General features: G+C 41.3%; 1 protein-coding gene across 1 annotated transcript in view; it reads left to right on the forward strand.

The window, feature by feature from the left end:
• Nucleotides 1-20,974, forward strand: part of HIVEP1 (HIVEP zinc finger 1) — a 53,468-nt gene that overhangs the window by 105 nt on the left and 32,389 nt on the right. Inside the window, exons 2-3 of the mRNA XM_086468795.1 lie at nt 1,685-1,735; nt 2,854-2,907. Coding sequence (XP_086324921.1) covers nt 1,685-1,735; nt 2,854-2,907 — 105 coding nt within the window. The remainder of the gene's footprint in view (nt 1-1,684; nt 1,736-2,853; nt 2,908-20,974) is intronic.

Here is a 20,974-nt window from a genome sequence, read left to right on the forward strand (position 1 = left end):
AAGCAGCTCCCACGAATTTCATACTACGATCTTAAACATGCCCTGGGGTTAATAACAAGAGCAGGTAGCTGTGTGGTACAGGTCGTTACGAGGATGTAGTCCTCAATGAAACATTTAGCAAGCAGACCCATGTTAATACCCATGCCTCACAGTCAAAATCAGTGTGCATAGTTCCCAGAACCGACACTGAATTTTTTCAGAGTTCACAACGCTCAAAACTGTTCTGCACAGAGATACCTCCATAGGAATGAAGACATATACACAACAGATGCAGGAAGTGCAGACTTTCTGGCTGTGTACCAAGCACATGTTTACCTAGTTATTATTTCTGTTATCTGTGGTTCTTTGTTTGGGATTACAGTCTGACAAAGAAGGGGTTGGGAATTTCTGATAGGAACTCATGGTTTTTTAAATGAGAGAGAGAATTCAGCTAAGGAGATCAAAGCATTTAATCTTTCTAACAATCTAATGCAGTATGCTTCCAAAATACTTAAGTAATTTTTCTCTATAAAATAGTATGTTCGTGAATTTAAATGCATACATTTCTTGTAGCATTTATGTGAAATATGCAGATAATTCTTAATAATGAAACTGCAGTTGTCTGTCTACTTAAGTATAAATTTTGGTGACCAATCTTTTAAATCTTCTCAAGAGATAAACACTGTATCTTATGTGTTAGCTGCATCTCTAAACAGAGGGGAAATGAGTTTGATAGCTAATCTATAGTTTTGATTGCTTGCTGGGTTTTGGTAAATCTTACAGCTCCATTTCCAGGGTTAATTTGTTGATGTTTATTTTTTTTCCTGTGTGTTCATGTATTTCATCAGCTGTCATGCGGCTTCGCAAGTCGCTTATTCCATCACCTTCTGTAAAGCAATAATCTGGGAAAACAATGTAAGATTGTTAGATAAATTTTTCTGTAATAGTGTTAGCAGCACGTGTATATAAAAGATGCTTTGTTTATGTTTCCTCTTATTTTAGTTAGAAATTGTTTTTCACAGCCCTTTCTGTACAAAATTGTATAGATACATACAGTATTTCAGGTGTAGCTGAAATCCAGGAAGATGTTAAATATCAAAGTTGTCAATGTTTAAAGTAAGCTTGTGTAACTGGGTTGGTAAAGAGCTGGTGAAGGGTTGTTCTCTTTTTGGCTTGTTTGTGTTTGTCTTCAGCAGCCAGTAAGTCAGTACAAAAGAAGCTTGTATAAAACTTCCCTTTAAATATGTATGTATGTCTTGCTAACCTCAGAGGAAGAAGGAGGAAGTTTGGCTTTTAAAATTGCAGTGGTTGTCTTTCTCATTAGAAGCTTCATTTGCTCCGGCTCTGGGAGTCTGCATGGTTAGCATCCTTGTCAGATGTTTTGGTGCATTCTCTTGGACAACATACAGGAGAGAAAGTATTGAGCTTTAGTAAGAAGGGAAACCTGTTGCTAGTTTTGAAAGACAGAGCTGCAGAACTGAATAAAACTTGGTCTTAAAACCTGCAAGAAGGGTTTGTTTCAGTTATAATTTTTTGGTTCTACTGAGAAAATAATTGGAAAGCAATTTCAGGTTTCAACTGTGTACAAATGGTTCCAACATACTTGAGTGATTCAGCTTATAAATATTAGAGAAGTCATTTAAACCCACTGATTTAAACATCTGTTGAATAAAGGACAATTTTCTAGAAACCTTGTGTTTTATAGGATTGGTGAGTAAAAGACCAAGTAATGCCCTCCGTGCTCCTGAAGAAAGAGGTGAGGACTTTACAGAGCTGTCCTCCTCCTATCTATGGCAGCCATGAAGTCTGGTATTTCTTGAGTTGTACCAATAGAGCTGGAGAGGTTTGAGATGAATCCAGTTATGTTGTAGTCTTTTAATATATTTTGTAAAAATTGCACACGCATTCCACCAAGGAGGAAAAAAAAAAAAAAAAGAAAGAAAAGCTTTCACAGGTATTTTGGAAAATGATCAGTTATATCTGAAAGCCATGTTCCAAGCTCAAGTCTTGGTCAGTCAGGCCACAGTTTGATGTGAGGCTCAGCTTCTCCCAGTGCTACTGCCTCTTACCAACACAACCTCTAATCCTGAAGCCGCTCAAGAGGACTGTTTGCTACCAAAAAGAAATCAGTCTTAAGTTTTTATTCTTCCAGTTGCCCCTTTTCTTGCTTCCTGCTCTGCACATGCAAATGCAATGTGTGCAAGCAAGGCCCCCTCTTTCTGTGGGATCTGCTGTGCAACAGGGGCAGAAACACAGTTCCCTTCCCAACGCCAGTGTGTTTGGAGGCAGCAGGCGATCTGCGAAGAACAGGGGGAGAGTCAAGACTGGAGACCTCTTTTTGTTCCTGCTGTGTGTGTGGGAATTTTGGGGAGTTTCACAGAGGAATAAGCAGGCTACTGCTCACGCCCCGCTACTCCCGTGTGACAGTATTGGCTCCATCGCTTCACGTAGCAAATCCTGTTTGCTCTTTCTGTCGCAGTGTTTAATGCCGCATTGTCTTGTTCTAACAGCATTTTTCCAAAACTTATTAAAATACTCAGTAATGCACCATAATACCTATTCTGAAGAGTCCCCTGACTGCGTAGATTATTATAGATGGTACAAAACTACGGTGGGATTAGCTGTTGACTGCAGATCCAATGTCGGTGCTTTTCTTGCTGCAGTTCCATGTGATTTAACATGTCGATAGCCTTGCTGGTAAAATGTGCTACATTTTATATGGCTGTATTTCTCATAATGTACCACATATTTACGTGTGAATGGTATCACTCCTAAATATAAACAGATAGTTCAAGACAGATTGCAGTAAATTACTTTCTAAAACCTTCCTTTTTTTTATATATCTATTTTAATAATGATCTCTCTTTCTTGCAGACAAAATTGAAGAAGCACAAAAACAACTTAATGGAACAGAAGACCAACAGAGAGGTAATAAACAAACTCAAAAAATGAAATAGAAAAAAATTCATTGTGATTCTAGACACTGATCCAAAGCCTTCCTGCATCAGTGAAAAGACTCCACTGGGCTGGGCGCTGGATGAGGCCCCAGGCATGTCTGTCTGCAGATCAGAAGCTGTGTCTGTAATGCCCCAATTTTGCTGAGACACAAAGGCTTAACCACTTGAGTAGCTGCCTTGACCTTGCTGAGAATGCTGAAGCTGTAGCGTTAGGGATGGGCACAAGTTACTGACTACAGCCTGTGCTAACCATTGGTTCATGGTATGATTTACCTAATCATTAATAACCATATTTGCTTTATGGCAAGCATTATGTGACGATTTCTAACAGATGCTGAAGGGAGATTGATCATCACGGGTTATTTTAAGAAACAGATGACCTGTGACAGATTAAATCTGTGTGTTAGAGCTTAGAAGGCTGGTGGAAAGTCGTTGCATTTCAAGGCTGTCTGACTGCAGTGGTACCTGTTTGGTTGTCTGATAAAGCTCATCTGCACACCTGCAAAGATGCCCAGAAAGACATTGAGGGAGGAGCCCAAATGGTACTTTGTCAAGCTACTACCAAGCTCATCACAGGAGAGCCATGAAAGGTCCATCTCCACAGGCCCAGAGGAGCATGGGGCAGGGAGAAACCCAAATTAAGGACTCGGAGGAAGGGACACACTGTCCAGTCCCCTCCCAGAGCTGTCCCCACAGAGCCTCAGCCCCAGCGCCCAGGCGTGAAACCCATCACCATGAGCAATCAGGAGCAGCTCTCCAGGTTGCTTTTTGGACTAACAGTGTTGCTAGCTGCGTATGGGATATGTTGGGGAATGCAGAGGAAAAGCTTTTGGGGATTGCATGGGACTTACTGTGGAATGCCTAGGAGGTGAACCAAAGGTGGGAAAAGTGAGGGGTTTAGGTGATAGGGGAGGGAGCAAATGTGGGAAGTAGAGGGATAACTGACTAAAAGGGTCTGTTTACATGCTAGCAGAGGCTGGCCAGGACACTTGTCTGGCCATGTGCTGCTCCTGAACAGCACAGTATGTGCTGTCTCCTCATTAAACTCCACCTTCAGCTGTTTACCAGTGAGAGGCTTTTTTACTCCCTGTCTGTATGGGGGAGTCTGTGGTGCAGCAACTGGAGCAAGTATGGGTATGATTGCTAGCAAACACTATGCCAGATGAGCCAGTGAATAGATGAAGTGGGCTGGGGGCCAGGATGGGTCTGAGAGTGTCTGCTGGTCTGTAGGGGCAAGAGCATGGGAGGGTGACTCTAGGGAGCAGGGGAGTCCTGGACAGCTCTGGCTGCATGTGCGATGGTCTGTACCAGCAACTGGAGTGGGGCTGCGGCCTTGGCTCCTTGTATGTCCAGGTGTAGCGACTAGAGAGACTGGGATCCAGGGGTGGCTACTGGGCAGACTGAGTTTCTGAGCCCAGCTGCTAGTGGGGTCCACCTTGGAGAAGTAGATGTATTCCTGTTAATGGTCCTCTGTCATGCTCGGCTGGATCAGGGGGCAGGATGAGGTAGTTAGCGTTGGTGTGAGTGCTCAGTGTCTGTCTGGGATCTGTATGTCCCACCATATATATGTTTATATGTATGTATGTGGTGTATATGTGTGCTCTGCATGCATGTCCCTGTTGGGAAAACATTTTCAGTCTTGCTGCTGGTTGGACCTGGAGGCATGGAGCAGCAGCCACCTCACTTCTTCTGGGCTGCTGGATTTGGCATTAAATACTATCCTCTAACAGTACCCTGTGTTGGTGCTTGGTCTTGTTCTGCATAGATGTTCACCTTTCATGGTAGTGAGCTGTCCTTCTGGCCTGTGACACATCTGTGAACAGTGTTGTGAATTGTTGATGCTCTGTCCTGGAATCAGAGTTCATTATCTTTTGAAACAATGAACTTCAAGACTTTTTGAAGATTAAATAACAGAAGAAATACTTCAGCGGATCTTAGCAGGGTCCATCTGGTGCAGCGTTCAGCCTCCAACAGAGGCAATAGGAGGTACTGTTTAAGGACAGCGCATAAGCCTGGGTGCTTTCTTTAGTCCATTCCCCTCATGCTGTCCGCAGACATTGGATTAGGGATGTCTGCCTCATCCCTTTAGTATCGGAACATTTACGGAGCTGTTATCTATGAATACCTTTGACTAAATGCTGTCTGTATCCAGCATTCTCTGGCAGAAAACTGCAGAAGTTCACTACCAATCACATTAAAAAGTACATTTTTTTTTTTTCTCAATTTCCAGTTTTTCTTCATTTTCAACGGGTGCCTCCCAGTCCAAACATCGTGTGATTTGTTCAATAGCAGTTCTACAGTCACCTTATCCACTGCCTTTGTGATTTTATAGATCTTGTCCATATCTTGCTCAGCTTTCTTTTCTGCAAACTCATGACTTGTTTAGTTTTTCAAAGGAAGGTTTGATACAAACTCTCATACAGCCACCAGGACTGTGAGGTTGCTCTATGTATTTGTAAAAGCTGGGAGAGAAAAAAAATAAGTGGCTAGATGGTAATAACAGTCCTCAGACATTTACAGAGACTTTTCAACAAACTAAGTAGTTTTGATGTATTTTTGTTTAGTGGATCATAGATAAATCATATTGTCATCCAACTGTAAAAAAATTGGCGTGTAAAGTATAGCTGTCTGCTCTTGTTGCTGTTGGTCTTGCAGAAGTAATAATTGCTCCGGATTATGTTTTGTGATGGACATGTTCAAGCTAAAGATGAGCCAGTTCTCACCTGTGGCCCAGTAACATCTTTGCACAAAGGAAGAGAAATCCTTTAGTGTCAACTTAACAGTGAACTCTGAAAAGCATGAGGTTGCAAAGATTTATGTGATGGTAGCATTCAGTTTTCAGCATCTCAGAATCAGAGAGATCGTTGCTTAATTTTTGGCTTCTGACCTAAATTCATATGGCTGGCAATTGAAAAATAAATTTTTACATAGAAAATTGATATAGAAATAACTGAAATAGTAAGGTTACTCTTTTCCTTTTCAAATGAAAAATGTCCTTTGCCATTTTTTTTTTTTAAGTTTCTTAAATGTCTGCATAGACCTCTTGGTAACGTGAAGTAAACAAAATGATTTATTTGAAGCCTAAGAGTCTGAAGGCCACTGAAAAAAAGAAAATACATGTTTTGAGCTAAACCAGTAAACAAAAATGTGCACATATTCACATTTTAAATCACAGTCCAGTGTACACAGATTCATGTGAAGTTTTATTATATATTTTTCCTCTTTGTTAATTTATTTTGCCTTTCAGTTCATCTAGATCACTTTAGATTTGTTTATTTCCTATCCCTGTTATCCTATGCATAGGGAATGTAATTCTGTGGGATTTATCATGAGTTAACTACTGGTCTGTCAGTAGCAGAGCTGCCAGTGGCACAGCATATTTGCAAGAAGGAATTTTTCGTTAGTTTAATCATGCTGCCTTTCTGCTGACTAGCCTTGTGCACTGATCAGTCATAACGTTATACACGTGTGGGATTTAAGTTTAAATTTAATTGACTGCAAAAAGATGTGTATTTAACACCTCGTTTTGCCATTAGCTGTAGTAATCCAATTAAGTGCAAACTGGAATAGGACTCTTAAGCACCGAGCAGACAGTAAATGAGCAGACATAGTTTTCAAGTTTGCAGACTTTGGTTATTTGGTGTAAAGTTGCATCTGGAAGACCTACTTTTTTATTTTTTTTGGAGTGATAGTCCACAAATACATTCAGATTATGGATATTCAAGTGGCTTGCCACTTGGGACCAGAAACATGTTTGTTAGTGGCCATGCTCACCTTCCCACTTGGTGAGTGTGTGAGGTGGATAATTCTTGTGTTGTTTCATTTTCTCTCAACCACCCACTTGGTGCTGTGAATTTTCAGTAGGAGAAGCTGTGCTTCTCTTTAGCTTTGAAGGTATTTCCCAAGGCTGTTTTACACCCTGGAAGTGCCCCTACTTTGGGGTTGAATTTCATCTTCTGACACATATACAGCATTTCCTTACTGTGACATAGAAAGTCTTGCTCCCAGCAAGTGTTCTTTACAACCTGGAAGGGATAGTAAGCTTGAACTACAGAAGACTTCTCCTTGAGGAGGCAGTGAAAGTTTTCTCTGATATGGGACCCAGTGGGTATCGTGGGCTGGAACACAGTGAGCCAAACTGACTGCTTTATCTTTGATCTACCACTGGCCGTCCTCCTAAGAAAGCCATCCCAAGAAAGTCTCTCTGTCTTCTCCCTTCCAGACTGGTAAAGTCAAGTCCTCTCAGATCCTTGTGATTACCACAGAGGCTTCTGATTTGGTCATCCCCAGAACCAGTTCAGCCACTGAAGGCCAATATGAAGCGCTGTAAGCATTTGTTTTCTTCTTTATCTGTTGCAGCAGTTCTCTGCCTGTCACAGCAGTCTGGGACCTAGGTACACCAGTTCCACCAACAGTGTCATTGTATTCTTTAGGACTGGTGGAACTAATTTGGTTGTCTCCATACTTGGCACAGGCGGTGCTAAGACTGCCACCTAAATCTCTATCTCTGCTTCTGAAACTGTTCCGGGAACTAAAGTTGGTGACAAACTCCAGCAACACCAAGATTTGCCATAAAACGGATGGCAGATCCCCAAAAGAACGGTCTCATGGCGTGATGTATACTCTACATTGCCCACCAATTCTGGGGTCTCTCTGGCTGTTAGTAGTACTATTCTGGACTCAACTACTTCGTTTCAGGTAACTGCTTCTTGACATGTCACAGCCAAAAGGATCAATGATAAATAGCTAGATCAGATGGAATATATATTTCCTCAGTCTGTTTCTTAGTCGTGGTGATTGCTGTGTCCTCGGAGTATGAGGTGGTCTGGGAATATGTCTGTGTGTTACTCAGCCTCGTTGCAGTTTAGACTTGCAGACTGTCATGGTGAATTCATCCCTCTGAATAAGCTGCTGTTCTTGTTTGATCAAGTTTTTGACTTTCTGCAGTGTTGTGGTTTAACCCCATCTGACAACCAAGCCCCATGCAGCTGCTGGCTCTCTTCCCCTCCAGCGGGATGGGGGATGAAGACAGTTTTAACAGGTAACGCAGAAGCCGTGCACCCAAGCAAAGCAAAGCAAGGAATTCGTTCACCACTTCCCATTGGCAGGTGGATGTTCAGCCATCTCCAGGAGAGAAGGGCTCCATCACACGTAACGGGGACTTGGGAAGACAAATACCGTCACTCCAAACATCCCCCCCTTTTCTTCTTTTTTCCCCCAGCTTTATATGCTGAGCATGACATCGTATGGTCTGGGACATCCCTTTGGGCAGTGGGGGTCAGCTGTCCTGGCTTTGTCCCCTCCCAACTCCTTGTGCATCCCCAGCCCACTCGCTGGTGGGGTGAGGAGCAGAAAAGGCCTTGACGCTGGGTGAACACTGCTCGTCAATAGCTAGAACATCCCTGTGTTATCGGCACTGTTTTCAGCACAAATCCAAAACACAGCCCCATACCAGCTACTATGAAGGAAATGAACTCTATCCCAGCCAAAACCAGCACATGCAGGAGAGTGGGACATGGGTAGACTGACTGTACCTGCTTCTTCTGTTGGTAGAGTTTTAAACAGTTTACTGATTGTTGCTGCAAGCTGTATGCAATACACAAATCCATCCTGAACTCAGACTTCCAGACCCTCTAATGGCATGCAGGCCTCTGCCAGTCCCCTTTCCTGATCTCTTCCCAGGACTAGCAGGTATCTCTCTGTCTAGCTTCAAGGAGAAGCCTGTTTTCCACCTATCTTATTGGGGATCAGAGGCTTTCTATTACCTGCTGCCTCAACAGCTGACTTGACTCAGACAAAGCATGGGAAGATTTAACTCTTGAACACTACCTTTCCTTGAAGGTCTATGCTCCATAGCATGGACCAGGAGAATCCATGTTCTGGGGGCTCTTCTTCTTATAATGTTCCTGGTCTCATCCCCAGAAAAGACAATGTTGTAAACAGCAGAAAGGAATAATTTGTCAGTTAAGTTTTAGATCAATGCATTATGTTGGTCCCTTCCAATTTATCAACTCTGATAGAGTAAGTACTCATTTTGGAGTACCCACTTGAGTGGAAGGGATCAGGTCTTGCCTTTAAACTTTAAGGTCTGTTTAGCACCTCTTTTGAGTCATTTGCCGATCAACCAAGTTGCTATGCTTTCTCACTTCATGTTCCTTAAAGAGCTTTTTCAGTTTCTTGCCTGCAGCTAGGGATGCTGCACATGGAATTTGAAGCTGTGTATTCTTCTGCATCCTCATTTTCAGATCCTCACCATAGCTGTTTGCTTCTTGGTCTGTGAAGATGGATTTCTAAGTTGCTCTCACTTCTTCCAGAAGTCCAAGCAGTTGTGACAGATCTGTCTTGATGATAAGAGTTCCCTTCCAGAGGTACCACATATTTGTCCCTAAGACAGTATCAGAATTTCACCCAAATCAGTTCTCTTTCCAGAGTCTCATGCTTCGATATTACTAGTACCCTCTTCATTTCCATCCTGAGATACAGAAACATTGTTGGCAGATCCAAGAGTTTTTGTCTGACTTGATCAGCGGTTGTTTAAATGGCAGCAGGCTCTGTTGGTATTTACTGAGAAGCCACCGAGACAGAACTATTCAAAGCCCTGGTTTGGATTCCAGCAAGGTCCGGGCAACTTCTGAAGTGCTTTATTTCCAGCCTCTGTCATGGGGCTACCTAAAGCCTCCGTCTGCACTTTCAGTGGGTGCTGATCTGTCTCTGAAGCCTTAAAGTTGACACAGCATTTAGTGGGGTGGCTCTATAAGTCACTGTTTGCACGCAGGGCTGTAAGACTCTCCGTTCGCTTGCTTAGGTCCACATATAGCTGTGTGGAACCACCCATTGTGTGGATATACATTTGAGCTACTGTGTAAGGAAAGAGTAAAGAAAGGAAAGATTACATTCCAGCAGCAAATATTCTCTGAGATGCACAATCCACATGCACATATGTTCCCCTCCTACACTTGCAGTCCCTTCAGAGTAGTGTGTTGGCATGGAGGAGAGGCAACTGAAATTAAATGCCCTTTACCTTGTTTGCCCATCTGCTGCTTTTTAACTGGAATGTTATTTCTCAAGTAAATTGAACGGCACTGAGATTTGGGTGAGGAAGTTTGTCATTATAAATGGAAGCATGAGACTTTAGTTCAGAAATGTAGGTTCTGCTGCAGATTCATGGTAGACATATTTTGTATCTTCGGAGTCCTTCCAAACCCTCCGTACCTTATCTTGTTAAAGGACTGCATGTTGTTGACAAAATTATAGAGTGAGTTTCAAATACAATATTATAAATATATCAGCGTTCTCCCTAAATAAACAAAACGTTGCATATGTCTTACCTTAAAGATTGGTGCCCTTTTTATGTTGCCTTGTCCCAGCTTACAGGCAACTCTCATCAGCCCACCGTCTGGCCTCAAAAGGAGCAGCCAGGTCCCTTCCCTCCTCTCCCATCCTGCAAACACTCCCAATCCCGCATCCTCCCTCCCCACCTCTCCCTGCCAAAAAGCAATGGGAGCGCTGCGTGCTGGTGATGTACCCTGCTCCCTAGGTCATCCGCTGTGGTCAATATTGTATGCTTCCATCCAAGGGAAATTGGAAATTGAATGAGAAGGAGAGAGATGAAACAAAAGTCTGGAAACATGATGCTAAACAATTTCAGCATTTTGATTTAGCAACTTAGAATGACCGCATCTCCATGGATGTTTCCCTGCATTTTTCCTACAGGTTTGCAAGCATGTGAGCTTTCTGGGTTCTTTGCTGCTGTGGTATCCACATACTGTCATTAGCCCAAAACATTTTCTTTCCGTTTTGTATTTGTAGGAAACTGTGCCTTACTTTTGGGGCAAGACATGTAACCAAGATCCAAAGTTTCATGTGACTCTTTTTATCTTTCATCCTTATCTTGAGCAACCATATGGGCTAGAAATCAGTTGCTCTAAATGGAAGTATATAATCTTCAAAAGTTGCAAGTTACAGTAGCGTCCTGTTTGCTGCTTAACGCTGGTGAGAGGATTAGCTTGCCTTTTAATTTTTCTGTTGACATACACCAGAGCTACTTACCTTTTACTTTCCAAATGTTCAAAACTACAAGCTAGCGATGATATTTCATGTGTTTCAGTTGTGCATTTTTCCTGGTGTCTGATTTCATGAAGTGTTTGTATCTACATTAAAATATGTCAATACATGTGTCTGAGAGGTAATTTATTTAAATTGTTCTGTCTATGTCAAACTGTAAGGCTTTAAGTCGAGAGTGAATTATCTTCCTAAAATATTTACAGCAGCTCAGACAGCTGTGATTGGCTTAATGGAGGAACTATTGGTATCTGTAGCCTGTGTTGTACAAGATCTCATATTTTCATGAAGTCCCATCTATTCTTAAAATCTCTGGTCTTTTCACATTGGGGGAACATTGCATGCTGCTAACAATAACAGCGATGACTTGAAGGGTCCTTTCTGTCTTCAGGCACGTTCAATGCAGGGTTTTGTGCCCACGAAGGACAGTGAGAAAACTCCTGACTCCTGTGGGAGCAGGAATAGTCTCTGGTATAATTTAACCTCATTTTTCATTGCTTTTGTCTTAAATAGTTAAGTATATTTTAGTGTCCTCTGTTTACCCGTGGGGACAAACTGATAAAAATGGAGATATTTACATGTTCTTTGCTCTGAGAAACAACGTTAGAAGATGAGCTTAACCCAGGGAAGTTTTCTGACTCCTGTAAACCTCTTGGGTTGTGAGTCAATGTCTGTATCTGTTAATTTCTATTTTAATTTTCTTTGGTTAGTACATTTAGTTTAGACTACTAGCAGCTGAAATCTGCTTGGTAAATCCACTGCTGGTGCTAGACACAGCAAGAGCTGGTATTGTTTTGACAGGCAGACAAATAGATTTACAATTTTAAATTGAACATTTCATCCTTTGGAGCTATTATGAGAACTTGGTTAAAGCATTAATGGGATGTTAAAGTAATAGTATTTTGGCTTTTCCTGACAAATATAGCAAATTCTTTGAGTGACAGTTCAGCAAAAGAGATTCCAACCTGCAAGTATCGTTTTCAAAGGGACATTATACGAATTAACGTTGTGAAACTATTGCTGGAAAAGCATTTTCCTGGTAGTAAGTGGAAAGTGGCTACACCAAGTCACAGCACAGTGCATTGTTAAATGGCTATGTTTTCAGATGCAATAACATTTTGAGCTTGACCCTGCTTTAATGAGTAGAAAAATTTCTTGGAAGTTTCTAAAATCTGGGGCCAAACAAGCTCAGTTTTGTGCTGGGAGGATGCTGAGCTAACGAACTAGCTAATTTGAGAGGCATACCTACGCGCATGTAGTAAATGCAATAGGTTGCTAATTTTAGCTGATGTGAGCTGGGAGCAAGCCAATTGTGGAAATGCAAGATTTTTCACTTGTTAGCTTCCTTGTAGACTGCCTTGCGTATGAGTAATGAGTATTTTTTTTCATACTTTCCAAATACTCCTTTAGCTCAGGGAACTGTTAATTTCCTTTGGCCTCCTTTTAAAGGGAAAATATAACATAGACATGGATGGTAAGTTAGGTCCAGTGTACCACTCGCTGGTGGTTATAGGCTGACCTGGATGGAGTCTTTCATGGCATTTCCTAAAAAAGTGCATGTGTGTATGTATGAGAGGGAGAGAAAAGAGACTGTGGACAACTGTGGACGTGGGCGGGTGAGGATGGGGAAGGGAAAGAGCTGTGAGTAGCTCCCTGGGACCTCCCATTGGTGCCAAAGCAAACCTACCCTGGGGGAGATCATCCTTCCCACCTCTAGCACACCAGACTGAGCTTCCATGCTTAGGACATTCCTGGTGTCTAAATTTTCAAAAAAACCCAACTTCTACGGCTTTTGTCATGTTCACAGCACCATTTAGTCCTAAAAGAAAGACCTGCTGTGTAAGACTTTTCCTACTCGCTTTGCCAGAACTCCTGTTCCTGTCTCTGTTTTTAAATAGTATGGTTGTTAGGTCTGAGCTCTTTGCTGCTCTTCGTTTCTCTTCAGTTGCTAAAGGCAGTATGGAAATTGCTCCGTTTGATCCTTGCTTTTCAAATGGAGGATTGTATTAAAGAAATGCAGAGAATATGACCAAGGAGCTTGTTCTGTTTGAACATCATTATGTGCAGAGAGAGTTTAGTTAACATCTTGTTCCTTTCATTTCTGGGTTTTTTCCCCCTCAGACTCATGGTTGGGGCTTTTGTATTCAGTATCTCATCCAACCAGGTGGCAGTTGCTCTTTGCTGATAACGCTTAAACTGGTTGCTGTTTCATGAGCTGCTCTAGAATTCTGTTTTAATGGCCCTTCTGCTTCTGTATGTTAGGGGTGGAAGTTGTTCTAATGATTTACTAGCCAAACCCTAACTTTCAGTAACAACTGATAATCCTTAAATTGCAAACAGATAATTTAATAGTGAAACTGTTAAACAACATTGCCGAACATTTGAGGAAGATTTCCAGATGTCCCTGAAGTATTTTAGTTACTTTCTGGCCACATGCTTTCTCTAACTGGTTATGTTTAAACAGCTTTATTCTTACATGGATAACTGGGTGGAACTGGTTTCTGATTAGGCTTTGGCTGAGAGCTCATTAATTTGCCTTTGGGGAGGCATCCTGTCTTTTTGCATGTCTTTGGAGTGCCCAGTGAGGAAGAACAGCTCAGACTGGGATGGCTCTTGATGTTATAATGTTATTTCTCCATCTACTCATTGTCAACATGCTTCATCTTAACAGCGCTTAAGTGATGATTAGTTTTCTTAGTTTGGTATTAAGGCTTCTGCATAGATGAGAAATACAGTGTTTGCTAAATGGCTGTAATGCAGAGCCAATGGATAAACTCCATAGAGCTACATAGTGAAGTAAGGATTTGGGGTTTTTTTGATCATGTTTAAAAAAACTGTATTGTACACCTTTGCTGAATGTTCATACATTGACATTTTGTGTGAGTAGTTAAGACATTAACCATAGATTGTGTGGTTGGCATTTGCCATTCTTGTGCTGTCTTTCAATGAAATGCTCAAGTCCTATGAAACTTTACAGTGGTTCTCTGGTTTCTTATAATAGTGGGAAATCTTGATCAGTATCAAATGTCATGTTTCATTTTATATGTTTCATGTTGGGCAGGAAGTTAACTCTTTCTCGGGAAAAAAATAATCCATTTCACTTTGGTCTGAGATTTTCAGATGTTCTGAAATGTTGCATTTGACTCCTGTTCACATATGGATGTTGGCATTTCTCAGCTGAGGCTCTAGTGTTACCTCAGTGGTCAAACGCTTATTGCTGTTTGATCTTCATGGTCTTCCACATTAAGCATGCTGTTTTTATAGCTGAAAATCTGCTGGTTATTACTTTCTTCACTCAAGCCAAGAAGCTAAATGCAGAAAATAAGACCAAGCTCTTATAAAGAAGATCTTTCTTGGCCTCATCAGCATAGGGTAGTTATGTCCTTACAGCCCATCAAACAGCTCACCATCAAAGTTGTCTTGGTGTGAGCAGCCCTGATGTGAAGCCATCAGAAAGACAGTCCCAGACTGCAACTTATCATTTATTCTTTATCTATACCAAGGCCAAACAAGAGCTGGCAGGCTCTCACATCGGGGATGGAACTGTATCACAGGGGACCTTCCTGGTACGTTCCAGCTGTGTGCCTCGGGGTGAAGGTGTTGCAGTTACCTTATGCTGAAATGTTATTGCACAATTTATAGAACTAATCCGCTCTGCCCTCGGGGATGCCATGGTATTTCTTCTAGTGCGTGAGGAGTAGCCCAGAGAACACCTTTGTGGCTGCACCTTTAAACGCAGCATTTGCTGTGTTTCACTTCCTGGGTTGTATGTATTCTCGATTCTCGATGAAGAACCCTTTATGTTTTGAGTGGATCATTTCTGTATCTCTTTCCCCTAGCCTTGGTCAGCCCAGAAAGTTATTTTGCCATTTCAGCTTTAGTGCATCTTTGCCACTCAGATACTGACGAGAGTGGTGCTGAGACGTGGGGTCTGCAGAGCCCCTTGCTCACTCCCACACCAGCCCTTGTCTTTCTTAGGCTAGTTTGGAATATAGGCAGGCCTATTATTTCAGGAACACGTTACTCAAAGGCAAGAAATACTTCTTCCTTTCCCCAGCATTACCTTCAAAGTGACAATTCATTCCTGTTAATATAGAATTAGCAGAAACAGTAGATTGTATAGTTTTAAAATTTACCATTTGTATTAAACATAATTAAATAATGTTTGCCTGTTCCTAACTATTGCTTACTTTTGGTAGCCAGCATTATGGGTATTTCTTGAAATGTATTCAGCTGAAAACCTGTAAATGGCATACAAATAGACTTAGATGTAAAGCAATGCCAACCACATCTGTAGTGACGCTAAAACATCCTGTGAAACAAACTGAATCTTTTTAGATGGTGGTGTTTTTGTTGAAGTGTCTGTTAGTTTTGCCATCAGTGAGATGAAGTGTGTGCAGAATTTACTGATGTGATTTGTTTGATGGTAGAAGTTGCAAACAGGAAAAGGAATTCAGCAAGAAGAAAAACAGAAAAGCAGAATTCCTGAGGATGATGTTCCTCATGTAGCCAGGGAGTGTATCATTGGTATGTATTCTGATCCAGATGACTTAATAAAATCTATAGAAGCATGCAAACAGTGTATTGGGGATAAACATGAGCAAAAGTACTTTGCAGACCTTCAGCTTTATGTATTCCAGTCTCTTTAACAATGGAAATTGATGAAAACTGATAAAATTACTATTATAAAATAGCTTCTATTATAAAGTGACTAGATGTGGGGACAAGGGGAGAGCAGTGGATGTCTTTTTTTACCTTGAATTTAACAAGGATTTTGACACTGTCTCCCACTATATTCTTGTACCCAAGTAAGGGTGTTGAGCTTTGGATAGGTGGACAACCAGAGGACAACCAGTCTGGTTCACCAGGTACAAATGCAAAGCCCTGCACCTGTGCAGGAGGAGCCCCTGCAGGGAGACGGGCTGGGGGCTGACTGAGCAGGGAGCAGCCCTGTTGAAAGGCCCTGGGGGTGCAGTGGGCAGCAAGCTGGACATGAGGCAGCAGCATGCCTGACAGCAAGGGAGGCTGCATCCTGGGCTGTATGAGTGAAAGCACAACCAGGACATCAAGAGATGGGATTATCCTCCACCACTCAGCAATGCTTAGACCATGTTTAGGGACTGTGTCCAATTTTGAGCCCTGTGGTGCAGGAAGACCATCAAAAACCTGGAGTGAGTTCAGCATTGGGACACCACAACCATCAGGGCTGGAGCAGTTGCCCTGTGAGGAGAGGCTGAGGGACCGGAGCCTTGAGAAGAGGTGGTTTTGTGTGGGGTTATCAGAAGATGGTGTCAGGCTCTTCGCAGTGGAGCGTGGTGGGAGGATGAGAGGCAATAGGAATAAGTTGAAACAAGAGAGGCACACACTGGCTTATTCCCCACGAGGACAGTCAAGCAGTGGGAGATGTTGCTCACAGAGGCTGTGTAGACTCTCTCCTTGAGGTTGCCATGACCCTACTGGATAAAGCCCTAAGGATGCTGGTCTGATCCCATAGCTGGGCCTGATTTGAGCAGGAGGTTGGACTGGAGATTTGCTGAGATTCCTTCCCATCTGAATTATCATGTGATGTTACGAAATACTAATTTTTGAATTTGGGAAACTTTCTTAGTGGTAGAGGTATTGAGTATGATTTCTTGGTGTATATATCACTATACAATTTCTCTACAATTACCTTTAATATATGAACTTGAGATGCACTGATTTTATGGACTTCCCAGGATATGATGGTAGAGAGCATTAAAATTTAATTTGACTTTACAAAAATGTATGCCGTCATTTAGGTTAATGGCATTACTCAAATGAGCACTGGCACCACATATTAGCGTAGCTGCAGCTTTCCTGCATCTTTTGTTAGTAGGACTTCTGCTGTTTTGGTTAATAATGAGAAAGTATGCTAATAAAATAGTCATTTTAGTACAAAAACGTGGTGTGAAATGGCCCTTAAAAGAGGATTGGGGAACCTCTCTCTTGCTGACAGCCAATACAATACCTTTGATGGTCACACATCAACCCAGAGCTCAGTGTTGTATGTTAAAAACACCAAGAAAAATAATCATGTGCTTATAGGCAGTTTGAAATCATGAAACCGTACTTACCTCATCCACGCCTTATGGAGTGGTGCAGTGTTTGCTGGTATGAACATAAGGACAAACACTGGCATAGATGAATACTTGATCCAATGCCTATCAGACTGCTTTAGCCTTCCAGTGTCAAAGCTCCTCCCCTCTTTTAAAATAATTAATGTGAAATTGTGGTTTACATACAGATCGAGTGTTTTTTAAGGGTCCATTCTGCATATGTTTGAACTGGTGTCCTCAGCAATAAAAGCTCTTAAGCATGGATTAAGCCTACTGAGAGAGGTTTTCAAATATTGCTGCTTACTTGGAGTGCCCCAAGTTCTTGGACTTTCCTCCGGACCTCTGAAACAGGGAGTGACCACCCTGTGACCATCTTAAGAAGTCTGAAGTAAGGCACCTGAAAGAAGACTGTTGAAATTGTTGGTGATTGACTTTAAAGTTCTCTCTCTATTTGTGCTTAAAATTAAGCACGGCGCTTGAGTTGATCTTGTTTAAATCTTTCTGTTGACTTGTTGACTATGGACTTTTTCATAGTTGTATGTGTGCTTTATGTAATCAAGGGGATTTTATTTGTGGTTTTTTATGCTTTGGAAAAATTTAATTTTAGGAAAAATATTTACGGCTGTACTTAACATGTAGGAGGCAGTATGAAGCTAAAGAGGCAATTTAATAAAAATGAAAGTTTAGTTATTCCCTGCTGCGTTTAATATAAGTTCTGGTGGCTGTACATCTACTAGCAAGACTTATTTCTTTATCTCATGATGATGTTCTTTACTTATTCATGGAAACAGACCCAGTGGGGTGATTCATGAGTGCTTTCAATAGTTTTGGTGAAATCAAAATTAAGTAAGTATTGGATGTCAAGAAGAATAATATTTTGGATACCTACCGGGAAGCTTATCTTTAATCAGAATAAGATCCTTAGTAATGGTCTCTCTCTTTTGAAAAACGCTTCCATCTTTGGATCGCTGCCATTGTTAGGTATCAGAGTAACCTCTTAGCTATACACTTAAGGCATCACTTAGTATTCGAACACTTTCAGGAGAGGCTTGATCTTACTTGCAGTGCCCTGGGAGCTGAAATACAGATTTAGGAGCTAAAGTTCAGGCACTTGGATTTGAAAATCTGGTCTCTAGATAAGCCTACAGTGATTCTGCAACATAAAGTGAGGGCATGAGATGAAAATTACGCCTTTCGTTGGACTGTATGGGCAGGTAGTGGTTGCTTGCTCTGAGTTTCACGGGGTAGCACTGAGGGAGAAGGGAGTTTGCTGCCTTACTTCGGTTCCCTCTTATTCCCTTCCTTTTTTTTTTTTAAGTGCAAGCACGTAGCTCTGTTAGAAGGGGGAGAGAGAGAGAGAGAGAGAGAGAGAGAGAGAGAGAGAGAGAGAGAGTGGGTGGTATAATAACACGTAGGCTTTGAGACAGGCAGTTCTGGAAGTTACTTAAACAAAACCATTGAGATCATTTTGTCAAGACACTGTCTAGTTCCAAACGCTTTGGAAGAAAAAATCAGATCGCTTATACCTTTCCTTTATTTGCTGCATGAGTTACTGTGCCAGATTGCTATCTACACCATCACATTTGTGTTCTTTTGCTCTATTTCCTGTGCATAGAGCAAAGTGCAGCAGAGAAATTATAGGTGAACAAAGTCAAGTTTTTCTTACCGTGTTTTGAGGGCAGAATTTGTACCTTATTCTGTGTACCTCATATGTATTCAATGTACCTCATATTCTGAGGGCAAAAGAATTAAACAGTCTCTTGATAGTAAAGCAGAACAAAGCCAACCAGGCAAAGCATGAAAGGGATGCTCCAGTGTCCCTGGGATGTGGGCTAGGTAACTTAATCCTATTTGATGTGATACAGCTTATGAAAAAGATACTTTTTACACATCTGATTGAGGTGACAGCACTTCTCAGCAACACCACTTCACCACCTGAGAAAAAGAGGAATTGCCACCGAACAATGAGAAGGGCTTTGTAACTGCAGAGGGGGGTGAACAGGGAGAGAAAGAAAAGCAGATCAACTTCTTTTGGGTTTGCTTTTTTTTTTGCCACATGAGGATGTTTTTACATACTCTTTGTTCAGTGTCAGGTTATTGATGTGGATACACAGCCCTGGCAAGTTATCAAACTCCTGAAAGTGTATGGCTCTGAAAGGCAGAGGAGTTTTTAGCATTCTGGGACTGGTGCTTTCTGCCAGTTTTGTTGTGGCCTCTGGAAATATTGATGTGGTTGATCTTTGTGCAAGCACGTAGCTGTAGATTAACACATGTGTGATGGAAAATCTTCAACATAAACTGGGAATGCAAAAAGAAGACTTACACAAAAGGAACAAAAAGCTAAAAATAAGTGAAACAAATTTGTCAGGGATTCCTTTTTTCCTCAAATAGGCTAGAAATGTGGTTGTTAGCAAACATGAGGTGAATATTTCTATTAATAGGAAGGATTTCTAAATTATCCAGGAATAAAGTAGAGCCCAGGACTTAAACTGTTTTTAAGCCTTGTAAAGCCATTATCAAGAAAGTACGTTTTACAAGATTTTATAGATGGGTACACTGAAGCAAACCTGCAACTCCATTTCTGGCATCACAATAGATGTAGAATCAGAAATACAAATACGAAATTAGTTCTCATGGTTTCAGTAGACTGGAATTTTATTGGTATAGAAGCAGCACAATTAGTGTTGTGAAGACTAAAGAAAATTACTATTTCTGTGTGTAATGCAATGCGTAACTTGCCTTTGTTTATTCTTTTTTTCTTCCCATTCAATTTCCCAAACGATTTTTTACAGTTTGGCATGCATTGAACAGCATTTTTTAGAAGTAAAGCAGTAAATAGATTATGGAATGTTCTGATCTTGTATTCATAATGAATTCATATTTTTGTTTGATTGGTACATTAGAGATACATTTTCACTTTCTTTAAGGCTTTCGTAAGCACCATTACATCTTTCAGCTGTGTTGGTTTCCAGTTCGCTAGCATGGTGCAGGTTGAGTATGCTCGTTCCTCTGCACTGTGTGGTTGAGACCCAAGAACAGTAGTTATTTAATATTCTGAGGCATCAGGAAGCAGCATGTCATTTGACTGTTCAATTACTGCAGTATAAAACACCTTAGTCTTTTTTGTGTACGTTTGTCTGCTTGGATGTTCACCATTCCTGGCACTCTCTCCTTCCTAGCTATGCGTAATCTGCCCAGCTCTTCCCATAGTGTTCTGGTACAAATGCCGGCAGCAAGGTCAGTGTGGAGGCGTGATTGTGATGGGATAATAATTTCAATGTGTGCGTAAGAGGAACCAAATTACTTATGCTCAATTAACATGGCCATGCTTCAGCGAGATCACCAAACCACGGCTAAAAGAGCACCCTTTTATATAGTTACCTTGTTATTTTCTCTTTGATTTGTGTAAAGTTGATTTTTGTTGTTATTGAAGAAAAAACAGTTCCCGTAGACTATGGATTTTTAAGAGATCACCATTAATAATATTGATGATAACTTTTTAGTGTAAACCAGTCGCTTAATTGTGAAGCGATGGAAAGTACAAACCATTGTGATGGAACACTGCTCAGCTTCAAATATGCTAAATCAGTCTAATATGAATAGGGTTTGGTGATAAAGCAATAGCTGAAAAGTTTGTTTAAAGGTTAAATGAATGATTAGAGCAGAAATTTCTTTATAGATGTGCAAGGGGAGCACAAAGTCCCTGTAACTAGAATTCAGAACCAGGAGCTCTGGAGGGGATTCGAGCACTTTTTTTGTGGGACTGCTGCATGTGACAAAACAGTAACTTACTCTTCGCAGTTAAACTTCCTCTAGTAGGGCTGAGAGAAGAATAGGTCGGGTTCTGCAGAACTTCCACATTTGCAATACGTTTTGTGTGATGTGTAGTCTTTAATCTTC

This window comes from Leptosomus discolor, chromosome 8 (genome assembly GCF_034619465.1).
Source record: "Leptosomus discolor isolate bLepDis1 chromosome 8, bLepDis1.hap2, whole genome shotgun sequence".
NCBI lineage: Eukaryota > Metazoa > Chordata > Aves > Leptosomiformes > Leptosomidae > Leptosomus > Leptosomus discolor.